The sequence below is a fragment of the Suillus subalutaceus genome (genome assembly GCF_016647625.1).
Source record: "Suillus subalutaceus strain FC151 chromosome Unknown DFJ58scaffold_39, whole genome shotgun sequence".
Taxonomy (NCBI): Eukaryota; Fungi; Basidiomycota; class Agaricomycetes; order Boletales; family Suillaceae; genus Suillus; species Suillus subalutaceus.
In genome coordinates, this window is record NW_024540288.1 from 1 (window position 1) to 18840 (window position 18840).

General features: G+C 47.9%; 4 protein-coding genes across 4 annotated transcripts; all 4 read left to right on the top strand.

Annotated features, from left to right (window-relative positions):
• Positions 1–4443: 4443 nt before the first annotated feature.
• Positions 4444–5155, top strand: DFJ58DRAFT_658856 (uncharacterized protein; the record flags this gene model as incomplete). The annotated part of the gene is made up of 2 exons (XM_041382057.1): positions 4444–4881; positions 4928–5155. Coding segments are annotated over 2 exons (666 nt in total), but the record flags the coding sequence as incomplete, so codon positions are not given.
• A 2093-nt stretch (positions 5156–7248) lies between these two features.
• On the top strand, positions 7249–7860 carry DFJ58DRAFT_726707 (uncharacterized protein; the record flags this gene model as incomplete). Its single annotated transcript, XM_041385400.1, has 3 exons — positions 7249–7571; positions 7628–7753; positions 7806–7860. The coding sequence occupies 3 exons, from the start codon at positions 7249–7251 to the stop codon at positions 7858–7860; spliced, it is 504 nt and encodes a 167-aa protein (XP_041244982.1).
• Positions 7861–8835: 975 nt separating this feature from the next.
• Positions 8836–9587, top strand: DFJ58DRAFT_840479 (uncharacterized protein; the record flags this gene model as incomplete). The annotated part of the gene is made up of 2 exons (XM_041392617.1): positions 8836–8969; positions 9056–9587. 2 exons carry the CDS (start codon positions 8836–8838, stop codon positions 9585–9587), a joined length of 666 nt encoding a protein of 221 aa, XP_041244983.1.
• Positions 9588–10118: 531 nt separating this feature from the next.
• On the top strand, positions 10119–10808 carry DFJ58DRAFT_658958 (uncharacterized protein; the record flags this gene model as incomplete). The annotated part of the gene is made up of 2 exons (XM_041382063.1): positions 10119–10407; positions 10459–10808. Coding segments are annotated over 2 exons (639 nt in total), but the record flags the coding sequence as incomplete, so codon positions are not given.
• Positions 10809–18840: the final 8032 nt, after the last annotated feature.

Below are 18840 nucleotides of genomic sequence, written 5' to 3' on the forward strand. Positions count from 1 at the left end.
TGGATTCTTTGAGTTCATTAGATTCAATGTCGGACAGTGGCTCCTCAACTTCGACTGAGAGTCTATCGGACGATTCAAAATACAAGCCCCTGGTTGAACCAGGTCGTCCAGGGCGTGGAGGATACACACTTAACCGAGGCTTTAGACTGGAACCGCCAAGGGCATATACTAAGTTCAAGGTGAGTGACGTGCTCTCACCACAACGTGCTATTTGCTCATAAGCACAAGAAATTTATGCACAACCTCATTGAAGAACATCTCGATACAACCAAGTGTGCTTCATCCAAGACCATGCACTCCTGAAAGTTGTACGCGACAAAGTAAGTAGACCACAAATGGCAATTGTCCGAGAATTTATTATTTGTCAGTCTGTTGATGCTTTCCCGGACTTAGAAAACTACAAGGGCTTTTGGCCGCTGAATGATATGATCATGATGCATTTGAAATATACATCAGGTCATGCTAGGCAGAAGCAAGCAAGGATGGTCGTGGGCAAGTCCAAGAGCAAGAAAAATTCATGAAAGAGGGGTAATATAACTGATATCGATCTAATCTACAGTAAAATAGATTCACACTATACCCCATGTACTACGTTTACTTGAATTACTAGGGATCGTTGCTCCCGATGAAGACACATAGATGTGTAACTCATGTATCTTCTAACGGAATGGCAAAGCGCTTAACCTTATGTAAGTCTCGTTTAAAGTTTCAATGAAGTCTTGCCTGATATCAAGTTTATTCTATTCTTGTGTACTAGCGTTCACGATGCTTGTGACAAAATGGTGCCATCACGGCGAACTTCATAATGTATTGAATACAAATCATTATATTACTTCATATCAAACTACCTTGCTGATGATGATCCTGGAAGCCAACTGGTGGTTTACCTGAGTACTCAAGGGTTTCACGACGGTGAGAGTACGTGGGAGCTTCGCTTGAGGGTAATGTTTAATACTTCGTATAAAACTAATGAATACTTCATCAATGAGGACTGGAATCACTTCCAGTAATGATGCTTACCGATGCATGATGAAGTCTGCAAGCGAGTTGTCCCTGCCTCGCATGTTCACAACAGAGCCAGCGCTAGCACCAATCCTCATAACAACTGCATCACCTGTTAAGACCATAGCTCAAGGGTAGACGGGATCTGAAGGGCTTGGCCTCAGCTCATGTGCTGTGCCCCTTACCCAAGTACGTGCCCTTAATTTCAGAATGAAGTCCAGATGGAATCCGACGAAGTCCAAAGGACTTCCAGAGGCTGGCTACTCTAGTAGAGTGCTAGAGGACTTCCGGATGAGTGCGAGAAACTTCCGGAGGAGTATAGGAAACTCCGGAGGAGTTTCATCCGCTGTATCAGATCCGAAGGTAAGACTTCCCAAGGTAAGTTCCCTAGATAGAAACACATAGAGGATGGGCTGCAAGGGACAGAGTCCAAAGCAGGATAGGATAAGAGGAGTGGTCCGAAGGACAGGACGTCCGGAGGTCCAAAGGTTAAGATGTCCGAAGGTTACGTCGTCCGAAGGTTATGACGTCCGAAGGTCCGAAGGTTTACGAGGACCGGAGGAGTGGACAGGATTAGGACAGGAGGGGAAAGGCTACTATGGACAAGGTCCGGAGTAGAAACAAACAGAGGTAGACTACACTTATGGTAGAGTCAGATAGACGGGGTTTAGACAGAAGTCTCGGAAAGACAGGAAGTGCCGGAAAGGCAAAACTTCGCTTAGGGAATCAATCCCTAAGCATGGATATAGACGGAAGGATAAATACGGAGGACCGGAAAGTCGGCCTAGGGAATCCTTCCCTAGGCCTAAGGAAAGGTCAGACTAAGATGGACCAAAGTCCGAGACAAGAATGAGTGAAGTCTAAGATGTGAGAGAGCAAGTCTATGTTGATACAGAGCAAAGTCTAAGGCAATATTCGAACTAAGGAAACTTTACAGGAGTTGTACAGATCTTTATATACTGGAAGGGATCCGAGAGGATTGGTAAGCTGAACACAAATGCTATGCATGAGCATGTGGGAACATATTAGTAAGTATGAACAGAACATAAGTAAATGAACTCAGATATGAACAGAGTACAAGGATCAATAAGCAAGACGGAAACACAGATAACCGAAGTCCGGAGTCAAGGGGATTACCATAAGGAGATAGACGCTGATTGAAGGTTTGGGCCTCAGATATGAGTATAGGTCGGATCCGGAGGTCTAGAGATATCGGATGAGCGGATCTGGAGATCTAGGTGAAGACGAGACTAGGATATGGATCATGGATATAGACCGATAGTCTAGGGAAGTAGAGTCCAAGATGGAATGAGCTCGGATCCGATAGGACTAAGGGTGGATGGAGCAGGCTTAGCTGCGGAGGTCCGAAGGTATTGATATATGGATGTACGAAGGTGTATGGATCCAAACCGATAGTGGACTGGAGGACTGAAGGCATGGATAAGGGTATGGTGTCATGGATAAGGGTATGGTGTCATGGATAAGGGTATGGAGGTCCGGATGTGCATCCGGAAGGTGTCCGGAAGGCGTGGGAACATCATCAGACGTAGGTCCGGAATACGGGATATGACAAGTGACCGAAAAGTCTAAACACAATAATGGTAACATACATAAGTAGGATCCAAGCCGAGCCCAAAATTTAAACATTGATGACGCTGACTCCCATTACCATGTCAAAAACACAGCATCATGTCCATGTTTCACATTGAGCAGGAAACATACAAACAGCCAGTGATACGGACCTATTTGATGACAACGATATGGAAGACGCTGAGAGTCAGACCAAATCCCAGTTTGACACACCAAAATACATAGTACGTCCACATTCATCGAGCGATCGATGAATCATGCCGGGCTCAGTGTCTGTTCTAGGTATCGCAAGAGGCCTCCACGATGGACTTGGACAATGTCACAAGCCAGCCCCCAACAAGGACCACTCTGCCCAACAAGAGGGAAAAGCGAGTCGCCGATTTGGTACATCTAGGTAGTATGATTCAAGGTTAATGATGTTAGACTTAGTTTGATCAGGTGCTGCCTGACAAGCATCGCTTCAAAGAAGTCGACTACTCACAGACACTACGTACAACTGTGTACAGTCAGGAGGAAGTGATTCACAATATGCAAACGGTTCATAGTATTTCACTACACATTGTCAATATCTGACACGTGGCCTCTGTAGCAAGTGGAAAAACAAAAACTTGAACATGAGCAAAACATGAACGAGATGAAACAGCAATGGGAAACAACTCTGAGAGAGTGGCAAGAGCAACTAGCAAAGGCCCAGGAAGAAATCAAAGTAAGTCCTGCTGCCGCATGTGACCACCAGATGTACGCTGATGACTATGACAGAGGACCCGTGTCCAGCAGCAGCAGAAACTTGAAGAACATATTAGAGAAACTCAGCACGTACTCAACCAGGCTAATCGCGAAGGAATAGAGGCCACCATGGTAAAAATCCACAAGGACGCTCACGACCACTTGACACAAGAACGAATACGATGAGAAGCAGAGCTGGGTGAAAAGCTGGTCCAACATGAGGAAGAGTTGAAGAGAATGACAAATGAAGAGGTAAGGTGAATAATTTGACAGGAAAAACAGTTGATAACATGGACAGTTGGCAGAAGAACGGGCGCAGCGAGAAGCAGAGCTGTGTGAAAAACTAGCCCAGCGTGAGGAAGAGTTGAAGAGAAAGACAAACGAAGAGGTGAGGCGGGTAATCCGACAGGAAAATGGTGTGATAACAATAAACAGCTTTGAGAGTGCGAGAGTGCGATACTCGCCGAGATGGACCGAAGGTTTCAGCAAGAAGTGCTGAAGTTAAAGGTGAGAACATGTTTTGTATATAAATGAAAACATGCTGAAATACTTACCAGGCAGAAAAAGAGAGCGAGCTGGCCAAGATGGAACAGAGATTTTCCAGGCGCCACAGGTCTCAGAACGAGGATGTAGATATGAACAACCCCACTGTACCGGGAGATGTAGGACAACCATCTCCATGCGCAAAACCACGGCCAGGTACCTTGGATGCAATTAAGAGAATAAAAAGAACTCGGGGAATATCGCACAGAGTTCGCCTTGTATCGGTAGTATCGGAGGTAAGCGCCTGATGTCATTGACTGTGATTTAAACTTACATAGTAGTAGGTTGACGGAGAGGAAGTACCTCAGCAACACTCATCCAAACAAGACGTACTACTACCTCCACAACACGATACACAGCCTGCTACAACGATGGAAGATGCGATTGCAAGAGGTGTAGAAGCCGCACTAAGACACGTTTTAATCGACAAAGAATTTCTACTCACCAAAAAGCACAGTCCCCAGAGAAAAAAGGTAGAGGAAAAAGAACTCCGGCAAGAGAAGGCGGCTGAGAAAAGCTATGAAAGAGACTTTCTTTTGGTAAGCCAAAACATGGTATGGAGGCTACGACTTACAGTGATGTATAGGGAGAAGTGCAACGTCTCTTCAAGGACGTTTCAGCATTTCTCAAGACAGCGATTTCATGCTCCATGAGCCAGCTAGTCATGAGGACGTCTATGCATACGAATATAAAGACGGCCCAGGTCCCAACTGCAAACATCTCGCCTTTGATCTTAAAGGTGGGCCCAAAAGCCCCTGGAACGATAAAGTCATTGGCTTGCTCCTTGAAGAATTGCAGAGAAGGGGTGACCAAGAGAGCTGGCCATTCCGAAGATCAGAGGTGTATTTTAGGGAAGTTCTTCAAGACCGCTACAAGCGCCTGCGTACAGTCTGGACAGCTGCACAACCAAAGGTTACAGCAAAGGGCAGATTGGAGACTCCTGCAGAGGTGGAACAGAGGCTAATCACGAAGAAAGATGAGGCTTTGAAAGTGACTCATCAGACAACGCGTCGAAAAAATGTATGTTCAAGAGCTTCATATTATTCGGGTACTGATGCCTTCTCAGAAACATCTTCGCAGAGTTACGGTTCTTAACCATCTCGTTAAGTACAAGACCGACAAGAACGAGGAAGACCTCCCGGCCTGGCAGTGGCTTCAGCAACTGGTCAGGACGTTAGGAGAAGGCGGCATGAGTTCGGAGGAGAGTGACGTCGAAAACGATATCGAGACAGTTCTTCGTGTCAAGAACATGACTTGGCGCCGTCCGAATCGAACAGGAATTGGATATTATTGATCACCAAAGAATGGTGGATGATGATATTTTTGCACCTCAAGGTTCAAAGCCGATGAAACGGATACGCTCATCTGGGAATCCAAAGACATCCAGAACAGAAGTGGACAGATTACCTAAAGCATTGTACAACGAGGAATGGCTTGCGGGTTTGACAAAGCGTCAATTCGAGAGGTTATCAATCTCAGATGAAACATTTAAATGGGTGAGAGTTGCGGTAGCATAGTGTTGAACGATGTACTAGTGCATGGGAGGGTGTAATATCTCGTGGGATCTAGGAGTAGAGGATGGGTGTATAAATAACATGTATTTGATAAAGCGAGCAGAGAACGTACGTGTCTAACAATCCAAAAGACGTTGAAGCAAAATTTCGAGTCAATTGTACTGGCAATCGAGTTTTCTGTGAACACGTCGTGCGCCCAGTTTCTTCGTTGTAGGTGGCTTTGGGCAGCGTAGCTAGCTCGTGTCATCAATTATGCGGCATCCATCTAGCATGTTGAACTCACTATTTCTAAGCGCGCCCAACATGGCTAGCAGTGCAGCATCAAACACATTGCCATCATAATTTATACACATGCAGTCCACATAAAGCATCCAAACAGCTTTTCCGGGGTGAACGCACAATGAACATAACAAAAGTGCGCCTGAGCTGTGTCGGGGAAGAATAAAAGACATGAGTTCAAAGTCAAACACACACGAAGTGGGATAACTTATGCGATGAGAGCTTCGTTTAGTCTATCAGAAAGGACTTGGGCTCCTTCTGTCAGAGGACCTGGTTTGAATTTTGGGGAGCAGATTGCAGGCAAATTGATGTTGGGTACTATGCAATTTTAGAATGAATCAGCTCCTACTGTTATGTGTAGAAGGAAGGAATGGAAGAATCACCTAAAAACCCTTGTTCAGGGTGATCGAGCTCAGGCTCTGCAATTTCTGCCTTGACGCCACAAACGATCGTGATACTCCCATGCGCACAAGAGCAGAGCCATCAGCCGTAGAAATTGATCCTGCAGCGCGCACATCATGCGTAAGCACTGAAAAGTTGGACAAATCACGTACCGACATTCACAGAAACGTTGCGCTACTCATCGAACGTCGGTGACAGTATCACAGACTGTCGCACCCACCAGTAGAAGTCCAGCAGACACGATAGTACAGACCGTCGCGTCGAAGGAGAGAATAAGGGACGACACGGCGACAGTACAGAACGTCAAATCCACCAGTCGAAGTCCAGAAACGCGACAGTACAGACCGTCGCATTGACAAGTCAAAGTCAAAGTCCACCGTTGTGTTGAAGGAGGAGGAGAGGATGAGGGATGACGCGACAGTACAGACTGTTGTGTTGACAAGTCAAAGTCAAAGTCCACCATTGTGTAGAAGGAGGAGAAGAGGATGAGGGATGATGTGACAGTACAGGACCGTCGCGTCGACAAGTCGAAGTTAAAGTCAAAGTCCACCGTTGTGTTAAAGGAGGAGAGGATAAGGGGCGACGTGACAGTACAGACCGTCGCGTCGACAAGTCGAAGTCCACCGTTGTGTCGAAGGAGGAGGAGAGGATAAGGGATGACATGACAGTACAGACCATTGTGCCAGGTAGAGGTTGAGGCCCAAGGTATAAGCTAAGTATTATAGATATCAGTAAGTGTAAGGCTGAATCAATTCATCAGAAGGTACAAACATTCGCAAATAAAGTCACGTGCAAAGCAAACTCAACCGACTCAAAGTCTCAGTCAACCCATACTCCTACTAGTACCATCTATATTTAGGACTCAGCCATCTGTACTGCTGAGTCTTCTCTTCTCTTCTCTTCGACTTGGACTCTCATCACCTAGCGGTCTGTACTGCTAGGCGTTGGCGTGTTCCACGCGACTACCTCTGTGTGGCGTATACTAGGCGCCTCAAATTTAAACCCCGCTGCAAGGCTTGTTCTGGTGTTATTGGCTGCACGCAACTGTTGCTCTCCGCATTCTCTCGATCCTGCAATGGTCTGTACTGTTGCTGTGTTCTCTCGAACCCATCCTCGGCCTGTTGCGTGTAACAGTTTGTACTGTTGCACACTTTCTTTCATCGCCCACTCCTCCCACTAATCGCAAAGCACTATGGCACCCATGGTGACTCCCAAGCTCCATGTAATCACGCACAAAGGGCAAATTTTTACATCCTTAAATGTGTCCTCGCTTCCTGCCACGATCCCTCCTATCCCTCGACCCTGGAATCCCATACTCGAATCCGATTCTTCATCCGACAGCATCAAAGATGCATTGACCACTCAGTGGGCTTACGAGACACGCCCATGGTTTCCCCTTATTGCGGCATGCCCTAATTTTGATGGAGCTGTCTTTGCATGCCTCAATCATTTGCTCTACTCTTTGCCCATAGAGTCTACACCCGATGGCTGCTATATCTTGCGTGGAGATGTTTGGTGAGAATGGGAGAGTCTAGAGCAGAAGTTACTGTGGTGCTCGCAACGGTTAGCAGTAAACATGCATTTTCCTTGGTGTGGCCAAGCCCCCAGACCTCTCAAAGACTATGGGTACCTGAGGTCCCATGCCGATGCGAGGTTGGCAAAGAAGGTCGCTCTGAGATCTCGCGACATATTCTTAGGTATGTTTTTCATCTATATGCGCTGATCATGGCTGATTGCATTTATTTTCAGGGATTTCAGCTCTCTGCACATACTTCATTATGGCACGCCGGTATCGACCCCATAATGACTCCCCCACCTGGACTTCTCTCTTAACAAATGACCCTCGATGTCTGACATATACCATATATCCGGTTACAGATCCGATGATCTGGATCTCAGATCCGATCCAGATCCGATGAACATATCCGTCGTCCGGTCCACAGATCCGCTTTGATTCTTATTTCATTTCCTGTTCATATAACTCTAACTATCGTTCATCTCCTTTCGGTATTCCTGTACACCGGTATACCGGTTATCCTTTACTTCCGCTTTGCTTACTGATCCGCTATGCTTACTGATCCGCTACACTTACGAATCCGCTTTTACTTGTACTTCATTCCCGGTTCATGATTCGTGATCCATCCAACTTACCAATACGCTCCACTTAGACTTTGCTTATACTTTCGTACATAGCCTCGCACCTTTGCTTATGGATCATTCCGTTAGCTATCCGTAGTATATAAACCTTTGTATATGCGCTGTAGTAGATCAGTTCGAATATCATCTTAGATTGCACTCATTCCGTCTGGACTCTGAGTCCCTCCGTTATCCATCCGGACTTGAGTACGCTACTCTTGTCAACTCCGAGACTTAGGATAGATTCCTATAGTCTACATATCCGCCTCTGTCTTCGGACAGTCCTCACCCGTTAGTTTCTAGTCCAGATCCGATCCGGATTGGCCGTTACTCTATATACGCGATACTTTAGCTCTCTGAAATAAGGGGCAAGACTCGGGAAAGGGGCACAGCGCACGAGCTGAGGCCGAAGCCCTTCGGATCCGATACTACTTGAGTACGGTCTTAACAATGTCCTATCCTATCTGCATGGGTGATGGAACTTTCTCGCACATTTGTCGGGGATCTTACGGATGCCGTACCACACAATGGTATGATCATTGATAGTGCTTATAGTCTGGCCTGGGACACGGACGTGATCATGTTTGAACACTTTAAAGTTCCAATCTGGGTGCATTGGCCTCCTGACGTTTCCGGCAACAAGATGTGGAAGCGCTACCACCCCTCGGCAGACAATCTCACTGGAGCGACTTGCGCTACTTTGAGCGAATTGCAAAACAATGACGCATGGGGCATTCAGTCCGATTCTCATTCTTGGCTCACCCAGTCAAATGATATGTGTGACCCTGAGTCGAGCCAGCCAGCACCGTTGTCCACTCAACCTCAACAAGACCTCTCTCATTTTCCCCTTCCTCATAAAATAGTGGGCAGAGGCATGGCGAAGATTGGCAGGCGTTTTTTGCGCACAAAGCCTTGCAGAACACGAAGAAGGAGGAGAAGGAGACCCCGTCTCAACGACAGGCTCGTCTGAGTCGTCAATGTTCGGCCAATAATCACAGCCTTCCCGGCAAGTCCAGTAGGATTTGGGTGTTTGAATGGCAACCCCAAGATGATTACAATGATTTCATGTTGCGCACTCACATCACGAAGGCTAGGGTTGAGGAGGTCTGGGGAGACTACAACAAGTTCACCAGGATCTTTGATTCTTTTTCCAATCAATGGGACTTATGTCTCGCACTCGACCCCACTAGCATCCCTGACGGTGATGATCGCGAAGATGACAACGATATCATGCCCCCCTTCTCCATAACTTCCCCTTCTGAGGTTCCACCTCCACCCCCTTCCAGTTTTGCCAATGATATATACACATACTTCGGCAGCGACGTTTCACTTTCGTCAAGACATACACACATCAAAGGATTTGTTCCTGTATTGCATTATCACTTCGGATATTGAAGCACTGCCCCTACCTCTGCACCCACCATATCATTCCTACCAGCGAATGACTGGATTAAAACGGCCAGATGGGATCAACTTTGCAAGCTCCTTGGTGATTCATCAGCAGAAATGGGTTCGATCACAGAGCCACAACGTCAATGCATCACGAAGTTCATTGCATGTTTCGTCAACATGAAAGAGTCTGACTTGAACACAATCCCGCCTGACCTTTGGGATCTTGGACCCCTCCCGTCTCTACAAATTTCACATCCTTATATTCGTATCTCACGCATGCAGCTATCGGAATGTCGGTATTATATAATTGAGCCCCACAAGTCCCCAAATCTTGTAGTCTGGACTCTGGCTGTCCTCAACCCCATCACTGCTGTTATGTGCCTGTGCCGTGATTGGGGCTCAGACATGAAGCAGATTGTGTTAGCTTTGCTTCAAAGAGGCATCGGATTCAGGACCTTACAGCGAATGAGTGTTGCGCCCAACCAGCGTCGCCTCCTTTCTGAACTTTGTACCTACACGTTAGGGCATCGATGACCCCCCTTCAATCCCCTATATGCTGATTATATCGTGTATGAGCAGCTATGCCATGAGTTCATGAATTGTCCCCGGGCGAGGGCTGCGTTCCTGCATGGAGGACTCATATGGTGGTTGGCCTTGCACAGCCTTGGTTTCAATCACCTTCCATCTGTCCTCAACGGTATTTCAACTGAAGCCATTCCGTTTGGCAAGCTATTGATTGGCAATGGTGGTCAGACTTACTATGACAATGGGTTATCGGAGGAGGAAATTGATTTCATGTATGGAACGTACTGCATAGACCACCGTAAGCTTTCTACAGTTCAGTCCCATCAGCACTAATAGTCATACTTTCTAGGTGACAGTCCGGAGATAGTTTCATGGTGGCCTCAGCCCAATGCTTGGAATGTGTCGGGCTTAAATGTTGGTTTTTGGTCTGCTTGCTGTGAAGACTGGTTCCAAGGACGTCTTGGTAATCTTCAAGAAGGGGTTTCTCGCATGCGACATTCGCTCATTAAGGACGCCAATGGTCCAATGACCTCCACACAATGGAAGCGCTCCCTTAAATTTCAACCTGCTACTAACAAGATCATGTGCAACATTTCGGCAGCAAGCTATGATTTCATGACAAGAGCATCAAGTAAGAGTTCCCTCACTCCCTTTCTCATTCATACTTACAAATTTTGCGTAGTTTGGACTCAGACATAGTTTTTACTGTGCTGTACTTGTATGATAATGAAGACATTCATTTTAGTCTGATTGCCATTTGTCCTTCATGAGTGGGCGACGATTGAGTGATGAGCGGGCGATGATCGGGGCGATTTATTGAAGTTTCGCCATCACATTTTGTTGCCAGCGTAAATTTCAAATTTTTGGTAGTCCCTTATTGTTCAATGAAACTTAAAATATTGGCAAGCATATAGCAGTGGATTAAACTTCAAGTTTCGTACGAAGTTTTATGCGATAATTAAATTTAAAATTCAAGCAGACGCTGGAAATCCAATTATATTTCTTGTTTGTGTTGAGGTATAGTCAGTGAAAAAATGGCCGTGGATATTTCATATTTTGGATTTCGTACACAACGATGACTAAATTTGAAGTTATGTGTCCCTCTTTATGTCAGTTCAAACTCCAAATATTTTCTTCACATTTCGTACAACGTGTAAACCTATCCTAAATATCGACAACCCCGATGTGCGAGTTCCACGGTGCTGGTGATGTCACGCCTAAACTAGACATGAACCAAATATGCGCAAATAAAGGCGGCCAAGCTCACTCGACTCAGCTCTGTTAACTGCTCTTACTGACTAGTCCGTAGTGATGAATGTTAATGAACTTTGTCCTTCCTTGGTCCTTCCAATCCTGTGACTCGTGAGCATCACTGCACCAGTACTCACACCTAGGCCTGATAACCGAGGTCTCCTGATGGCCTTTTGTCCGATTAACCTATCTTAGCCATCGCGATGAGGTTCCGGCATGTACATCGATATACTAATCCAGCCAATCGATAATGGGCGCTTCAAAACACATGTTCGGCAGCTGCCTGTTCACCTTGCGTATCATCCACGACTTTCCTCGTTACTAAGAAACACCCAAAGACCCATACTCAACGTTCAACTATCTTTCCATTTTACACCATGGACGAAGACAATCCTCGGAAGAAGCACTGGAGATTGCTGAAAGGAAGACGTTCAAACCCTCAATTTGCAGAGGAGAGACGCCACAGGGCAGCCAGTGATGTATGGACTTTCGATTTTACAACTACGTGTTGCTTCTGAATCTTATGATTTCAGCCGTCCTCTCTCCCGTCTTCGAGGAATGGATCTCCCCGGGGATTATCAAGGTTTCTTCCCAAGTCACTTAACAAGTTCGCTCGAAGCGCTCGACAGTCCCCCCAACCCTGAACCCACAATCGCAAGTTCCAGCGATATCCCGCCCATTAAGACGACCCAAGTAAGTGTAATCTCAACTCTGCATGCCTGTGTGCGATGATTGTTCTTAATTGCTCCTGCAGCATCCTTCATCACTCGTCGGCGTCGCTTCCACTCCCCAACCGAATCCTGGCCGGTCCTCCAATTCAGGCATCACAAAGGTCAGTCCGAGCAGCCTTGTCTCTCTTTTGATGATCTACTAAGGCCCATCATCAGGCGGAATCACCACCTGACACGGCGCTTATGACAGAAACGCTCGCACATGCCCAAACAGGTGTCGCAGGTATCAGCCCTATTCACGGAATCGTTCGAAATACCGCTTCAGCAACTGGGGACCTGCAATCTATTGCCGATAAGATCGACCCGTTCTCTTCGATTCTTGGTACCCTGAAGACCTTTCAAGTCATTGCTGACCAGATTGCAAATGTGCATTTGCTTATTTATACCTAGTACGTTACTGACACTCATGGATAGCTCCATCCCTATGCAAAGGCAGCATTAAGTATCTTGACTATAGCGTCCAAAGTGCGTTTTTTTTCATGTTCTCACTACCGCGAGTTTAATAGGGATATATCGGTGACAGATGATTCTCGATCAAGCAGACCTGGATGATGCCGTATCCAATCTACTCTCCAAGGTCTCCAATGTCTATGTCTCAGTGATAAAAAAGGAGGCATTGGCCAAAATTTCATCTATGATTCCGATATACACGCAGATAGCGAAACAGACGCTGGAATGCGCGGAATTCATCGTCCATTACTCACAGACGAAGAGTTTCGGTGGGTCCGCACCACCGTGTCGTTGCCTGGCACTCAATGTGGTTTCTTGTCTCTTTGTACAGGCAAACGACTTGGCAAGCACATCTTCAGGAGCACGGATGCCAAGATTCGCAGTTATAGTGATGCCCTCGAGGGTCTCATGCAACAATTCCGAGATCAAGCGTTTGGTGACGCCCTGATCATCGTGACAGGTTTAGGTAAGGATCGGCCCCGAACTCACTGTCAAACCTCTCTGACGTTCTACCATCCGTGACCTAGCCGAGGCTCAGGATCTCAGTGGCATGGAGTGTGCAGCTAAACGCCGGACTGCAAACTTCCAAGTGTTGTCTGCCAGATACTCGGGATGAGCTTTTGACCGACATCAAGTCCTGGGTCGGCAGTACTAGGGAAGACGTGCCGCGTGTCTTATGGTTGTCTGGACCGGCAGGGAAAGGGAAATCAGCCATCGCCCATACAATAGCCAACTGGTCTAACGAGCTCGGGGGTCTGGGAGCTTGCTTCTGTTTCGACCGTACACGTGGAACGGCTCAACTCCACCAGAAAATAATCACCACAATTGCACGTGACTTGGCCGATTGCAATCCTATCATGCGGAAAGCGTTGGCGCATGTGCTTCACAATCACAATGAGCTGACGCGCACTACAGACCCTCGCCAGACAGTGGCGGGAGTTGGTCGTAGGACCAATACGAGTGGCCTGGAATAAACATGATGCCGCTGCACCCGTCCTAATTGTCATTGATGCATTAGACGAGAGTGGTGATGCAATTTCCCGGGAAGAGATTCTCCGTCTGCTTACTGGCAAGTTGCGCACTTCTTCCTCGCAGCCAGCCGACCTTCCAGCAAACTTCCGTATTCTCATCACTTCCCGTCCACTCCGGGACATTGACGACTTCCTGGGCTCCGCGTCAAATGTTCGCCATATTCCCATTGATGGCATCTCGACTGCGTCCACAGAACATGACATCCGCCTTTACGTCTCCGATAAGCTAGCCAGCCCACGCCATGTATTTCACGATGGGCACTTCAAGATGCTTGCTGAGAAATCTGACGGCCTGTTTGAATGGGCTCGTCTTGCCTGTAAATACATCAATGATGAGAAGGACAAAGTGGGCGCGGATCCGATTGGCCGTTACAAAGCTGTACTCGCTGGAACATCTAGCTCTCAAACAGGAGAATATCTGTTGGATGATATGTATAGACTCACATTGAAAGACCTCATCCCAGAGAATGAGGGCGCAATCGGCATGTTTCGCTTGGTGATGGTCAAAATTATCACATCACCTGAACCGTTCTCCATGGCTACGTTGACCACAATGCCACTACATTTTCCGCGTGAAGAAGACCGTTACAAAGTAGACCAGGTGATTGGGCCAATGGGCTCGCTGATGACTGGGACCACAGATTCCCAAACTCCCATTCGTCCCCTTCACGCGTCCTTCTACGACTTCCTCACAGACAAATCGCGCAGTCTTGACTTCTTCGTTGATGTGTCATCGGTACAGAGCGGCCTCGCCTTTACCTCGCTTCGGGTCATGAAGCATGGACTTCGCTTCAACATCTGCTCCTTGGAGAACTCGTACTTGCCCAACTCTTCTGTCCCTGATTTGGAGAAAACGAGTCAAAGAATGCATTCCGGCTGAACTATCATACTCATGTCGTTTCTGGGGATTTCATGTCAGCTCTACGTCCTTCGAATCGTCACTCGCTAAGGAAGTTGAAGCTTTCTTCGATGGAGAGCGCCTTCTTTGGTGGTTGGAAGCACTGGCTCTGATGAAAAGCCTCAGTAGCTCGGTAGTGACACTCTCATCTATTGCAGGTTGGATTTCGGTGTGTAGCTCAAGCTCATTCTTTGGCCAATGAATTCTTACGAGTAGCTGGGTGGTCGTAGGGTCATGCCGAGTTTACGCATGTTAGTAACGCCACCAGGGATACCCTGCGTTTCGTCCGAACTTTCGCAGCCACCATTTTACGCAGCACTCCCCATCTATACTTGTCCGCTCTCCCGTTCGCTCCAACGCAGTCGAGAATGTTTCGCAAGTTCGCCGCAAAGTTTCCTTGCACCCCTCGCATTGTTGCTGGCCATGTCGAAAATTGGCCTCAGATGGAAATGATAATCCACACGAATGGCATGGTTTTGTCGGTTGCAATGTCGCCAGATAGAAAACGCATCGCGTGTGGTTTATACGATGGAACTATCCAGGTGTGGGATACGCAGACTGGCGAGGCGTTGTGTGCCCCTCTTCAAGGCCATACTCGATCTGTTGCGTCCGTTGCATTCTCGCCAGATGGACATCGCATCGTTTCAGGTTCATATGACACGACAGTCCGGGTGTGGGATGCGGGGAGTGGCGAGGCATTAGGATCCCCTCTCCAAGGCCACGCTGCCTGTGTTCGGTCTGTCGTTATTTCACCAAATGGGAAACACATCGTGTCTAGTTCGGAAGACAAGACAATTCGAGTGTGGGACATGAAGACTGGCGAGGCATTTGGTGCCCCACTCCAAGGGCACACGGACAAGGTTTGGTCTGTTACAATCTCACCGGACGGGAAACGCATCGTGTCTGGTTCGCAAGACAACACGATTCGGGTGTGGGATATGGAGACCGGCGAGGCATCGGGCGCCCCTCTCCAAGGTCACACCAGCTGTGTTAATTCTGTCGCAATCTCGCAGGATGGGAAATGCATAGTCTCTGGTTCAGATGACAAGACGATCCGTGTGTGGGATATGGAAACTGGCGAGGCATTGGGTGCCCCTCTCCAAGGTCACACTGACTATGTAATATCAGTTGCAATCTTGTCGGATGGAAACCGCATCGTGTCTGGTTCATCTGACCACACAATCCGAGTGTGGGATGCGAAGACTGGCGTGGCATTAGGATCCCCTCTTCAAGGCCACACTGACCAGGTTTGGTCTGTCGCAATCTCGTCGGATGGAAGTCGCATAGTCTCTGGTTCAAGTGACAAGACGATTCGGGTGTGGGATGCCGACACCATTACGGGCAAGGCATCAGTTGCCGCCCTCCAAAGCCACACGGACTCCGTTAACTCTGTTGCAATCTCGCTAGATGGACATCGCATCGTGTCCGGTTCAGATGACAAGACAGTTCGGGTGTGGGATATAGAGACTGGCAAGGCATTAATTGCCCCTCTCCAAGGGCACTCGCACTCTGTTCTGTCAGTCGCAATCTCGCCGGACGGGAAGGGCATTGTGTCTGGTTCAGCGGACAAGAGCATTCGCATGTGGAGTGCGGAAAATGGGGAGGCATCGGGTGTTAGTCTCCAAGGTCACACTGACTATGTTCGGTCTGTCGCAATCTCGCCGGACAGAAACCGTATCGTGTCTGGTTCAGACGATGAGATCATCCGGGTGTGGGATATTAAGACTGGCGAGGCATGTCCTCTCAGTGGGCACTCTGGCTGGATTCGCTCCGTCGCAATTTCATCGGACGGAAATCGCATAGTGTCTGGTTCAAATGACAGGACAGTTCAGATGTGGGATATAGGGACTGCCAAGGTATCTAGTGTCCCTCTTGAAGGCCACACCAGTTCTGTCCTCTCTGTTACAATCTCGCCCGATGTACGTCGCATTGTATCTGCCTCAGCGGACATGACTATCCGTGTGTGGGATATTGGGACTGGCAAGCTATCGGGCGCCCCTCTCCAAGGCCACACGGACTATGTCAACGCTGTTACAATCTCCTCAGATGGTAATCGCATCGTGTCTGGCTCGGATGACCAGACCGTCCGGGTGTGGAATATGAAGACTGGCGAGGGAGTAGGTGCCCCTTTCCGAGGGCACACCGGACGCGTTCTGTCCGTTGCAATCTCGCCTGATGGCAAACGCATCGTGTCTGGCTCAGCAGACAAGACCATCCGGGTGTGGGATGTAGACTTCCTAAACCGGCACCAACCATTCGAACTAGCTACCATATGCTTTTCATCCGACCTCACTCATGCCCTTCATTCCTCCTCTTCCTTTCTCCAAGATCCTAAAACCCCAACCTCTCCTATCCTGAATGAGGAGGGATGGGTTGTAGGTCCTGAAGGACGGCTTCTCCTCTGGATCCCGCTCCATTTTCATCCAGTGGTGTATGCCCCAGGCAACACGCTGGTGATACCCAACAATGCCCTGCAGCTGGACTTGAGTTGTGTTGCACACGGCGCATCATGGCACAAGTGTCGGACACAGTAGTAGGATGTTTTGCCTTCGTGGGTAGCATCTATCAGTCGGACTCTGGGCATGTACTATGTTAATCGACTGAAGATCTGTGCGTATTCTACAGATTTCATACAATACATATTTACCTTCTTGCATTTCATCTGCTCTGTTCTGCCACCTAATGGGCTCGTTTTCACAAATCGGTTTAGGGCTGCACAAAGATTTCATTCACTATCTTTATATATGCTCCTCCCGTCGCCACTATACTCGCTAGAATCGTTTCCCAGTTTACTTTCTGCAAGATGAAGTGCGCAAGTCAGAACTCGATGTGAACTTGAACCACCTCCTCGACAAGGGTGACTTTGCCTCATCCAGCTTCATCCTCTCTCCTCGTCAGACTTCGTTGCCTCCTTTCTAAACAGATAGCTCGCTGCAATTAACTTCTTCGTCTCTCGAAGCCGTGCCCACCAACATGGACCGTGATGCGAACAACTACGCGAACAACGCCGGACGAAGACTGATCACAGGCAGTTCAGGCATAAGCAGCTGCTCGTCCGCAATCCTCTCCGAAGCATCTTACGATGCGCATTCGTCGGGAGGAGTGACAGGTAGGCAATGGTGATCGGAGAAGATGGGAGAGGAGGCGCCACGTGTGAAAGTTGGTGTCGGAGAGAGATGGTTTTGGGCATCGACCAGTGCTTGGAGGTTCGTTCCTGAGATACTATATGTTAAGACTGGGTATAGAGCCACGAGATGAGACCAATCGCCGTCGCACATACCTTTGAAATAAGCGGGTTCATCATCATGGTGCGTAGCGGTGCCTGCTTCAGAAGGATTGTGGTTTGCAAAGGCTAGTGGGGTGGCATCGACGCGATCAAGTTGGTTTGATAAGTTGCTGGGGGCACAGCGGGATAGCAGGGCGGATGTCACATTCAATTGATGCCAGTGCATGCGGTTACAGCGCATATAGACGGTAAAAATTTAAGAGGAAAATCGTAACGGGAGCGACTCTTCCTCGTTCCTATAATGCGAGCTATACACGTCACTAGAAGTTTATCGTCAGCCTCCATGAACTTTAACTGGGAGAGATAGTGAAAGACCACTTACATAGTACATTGCATTACTGCACAACGGCACTGCGAGAACATTGGTTATGTGGAGAGGTGCCAAGCGGTTCACTGGGGAACTCATCTCGCGTCCTTGTTTCAATCAATACTGAATAGAGAATGCCGTCTGCGGATGGAAGACAGTGAAATGAGCTCCTGCTGGCAGTTACTGGGCAGTGTCAAGGATATGCTTGGGTCCAAAGTTCGACTGGTTTTAAGTGCACGGGGGGGTGGACATAGCATTTCTTGGGAGGAATTGAATAAATAGGGTGGCTAGGATGACTAGGACGCTTGCAAAAGGCAAGCCATTCACCTCTATACATATCACTATTGTTTTACCTATTTCTTCCGACTGATCACTTACTTCTTTGTTCTTCTCTTGTTCTCCGAGTCCTGTCAGCCAGTTAGCCTCCGAAACATACTCGTTTTCTTCTTACAAATGTAACTGTACTTTGATAAGGAATAACTTACAATTTGGTCAGCCTTCGTTGTGTGATAGGCTGATAGCTTGACTGCAGGAGGCACTTGCAATTGTATGTCACATGGGTTGGTTTCGCGGAGGAAAATCGTGTGACTTTCATGTCCTCGTCGGTGTGCACAAGTTCGCAGTCAGCGCCTCAGCCGTCTGCGGCACGCCGTGCGCTTATCTCTGTGGCCAAGAAGGACTAAAGCACTCCAAACTGTTCTCGCCCCGAATTGCTCTATCTGGCCCGCGCGCTACCTCAAGCTCGTCAAATTTTCAAAACTCGTCAAGCATGCCTCC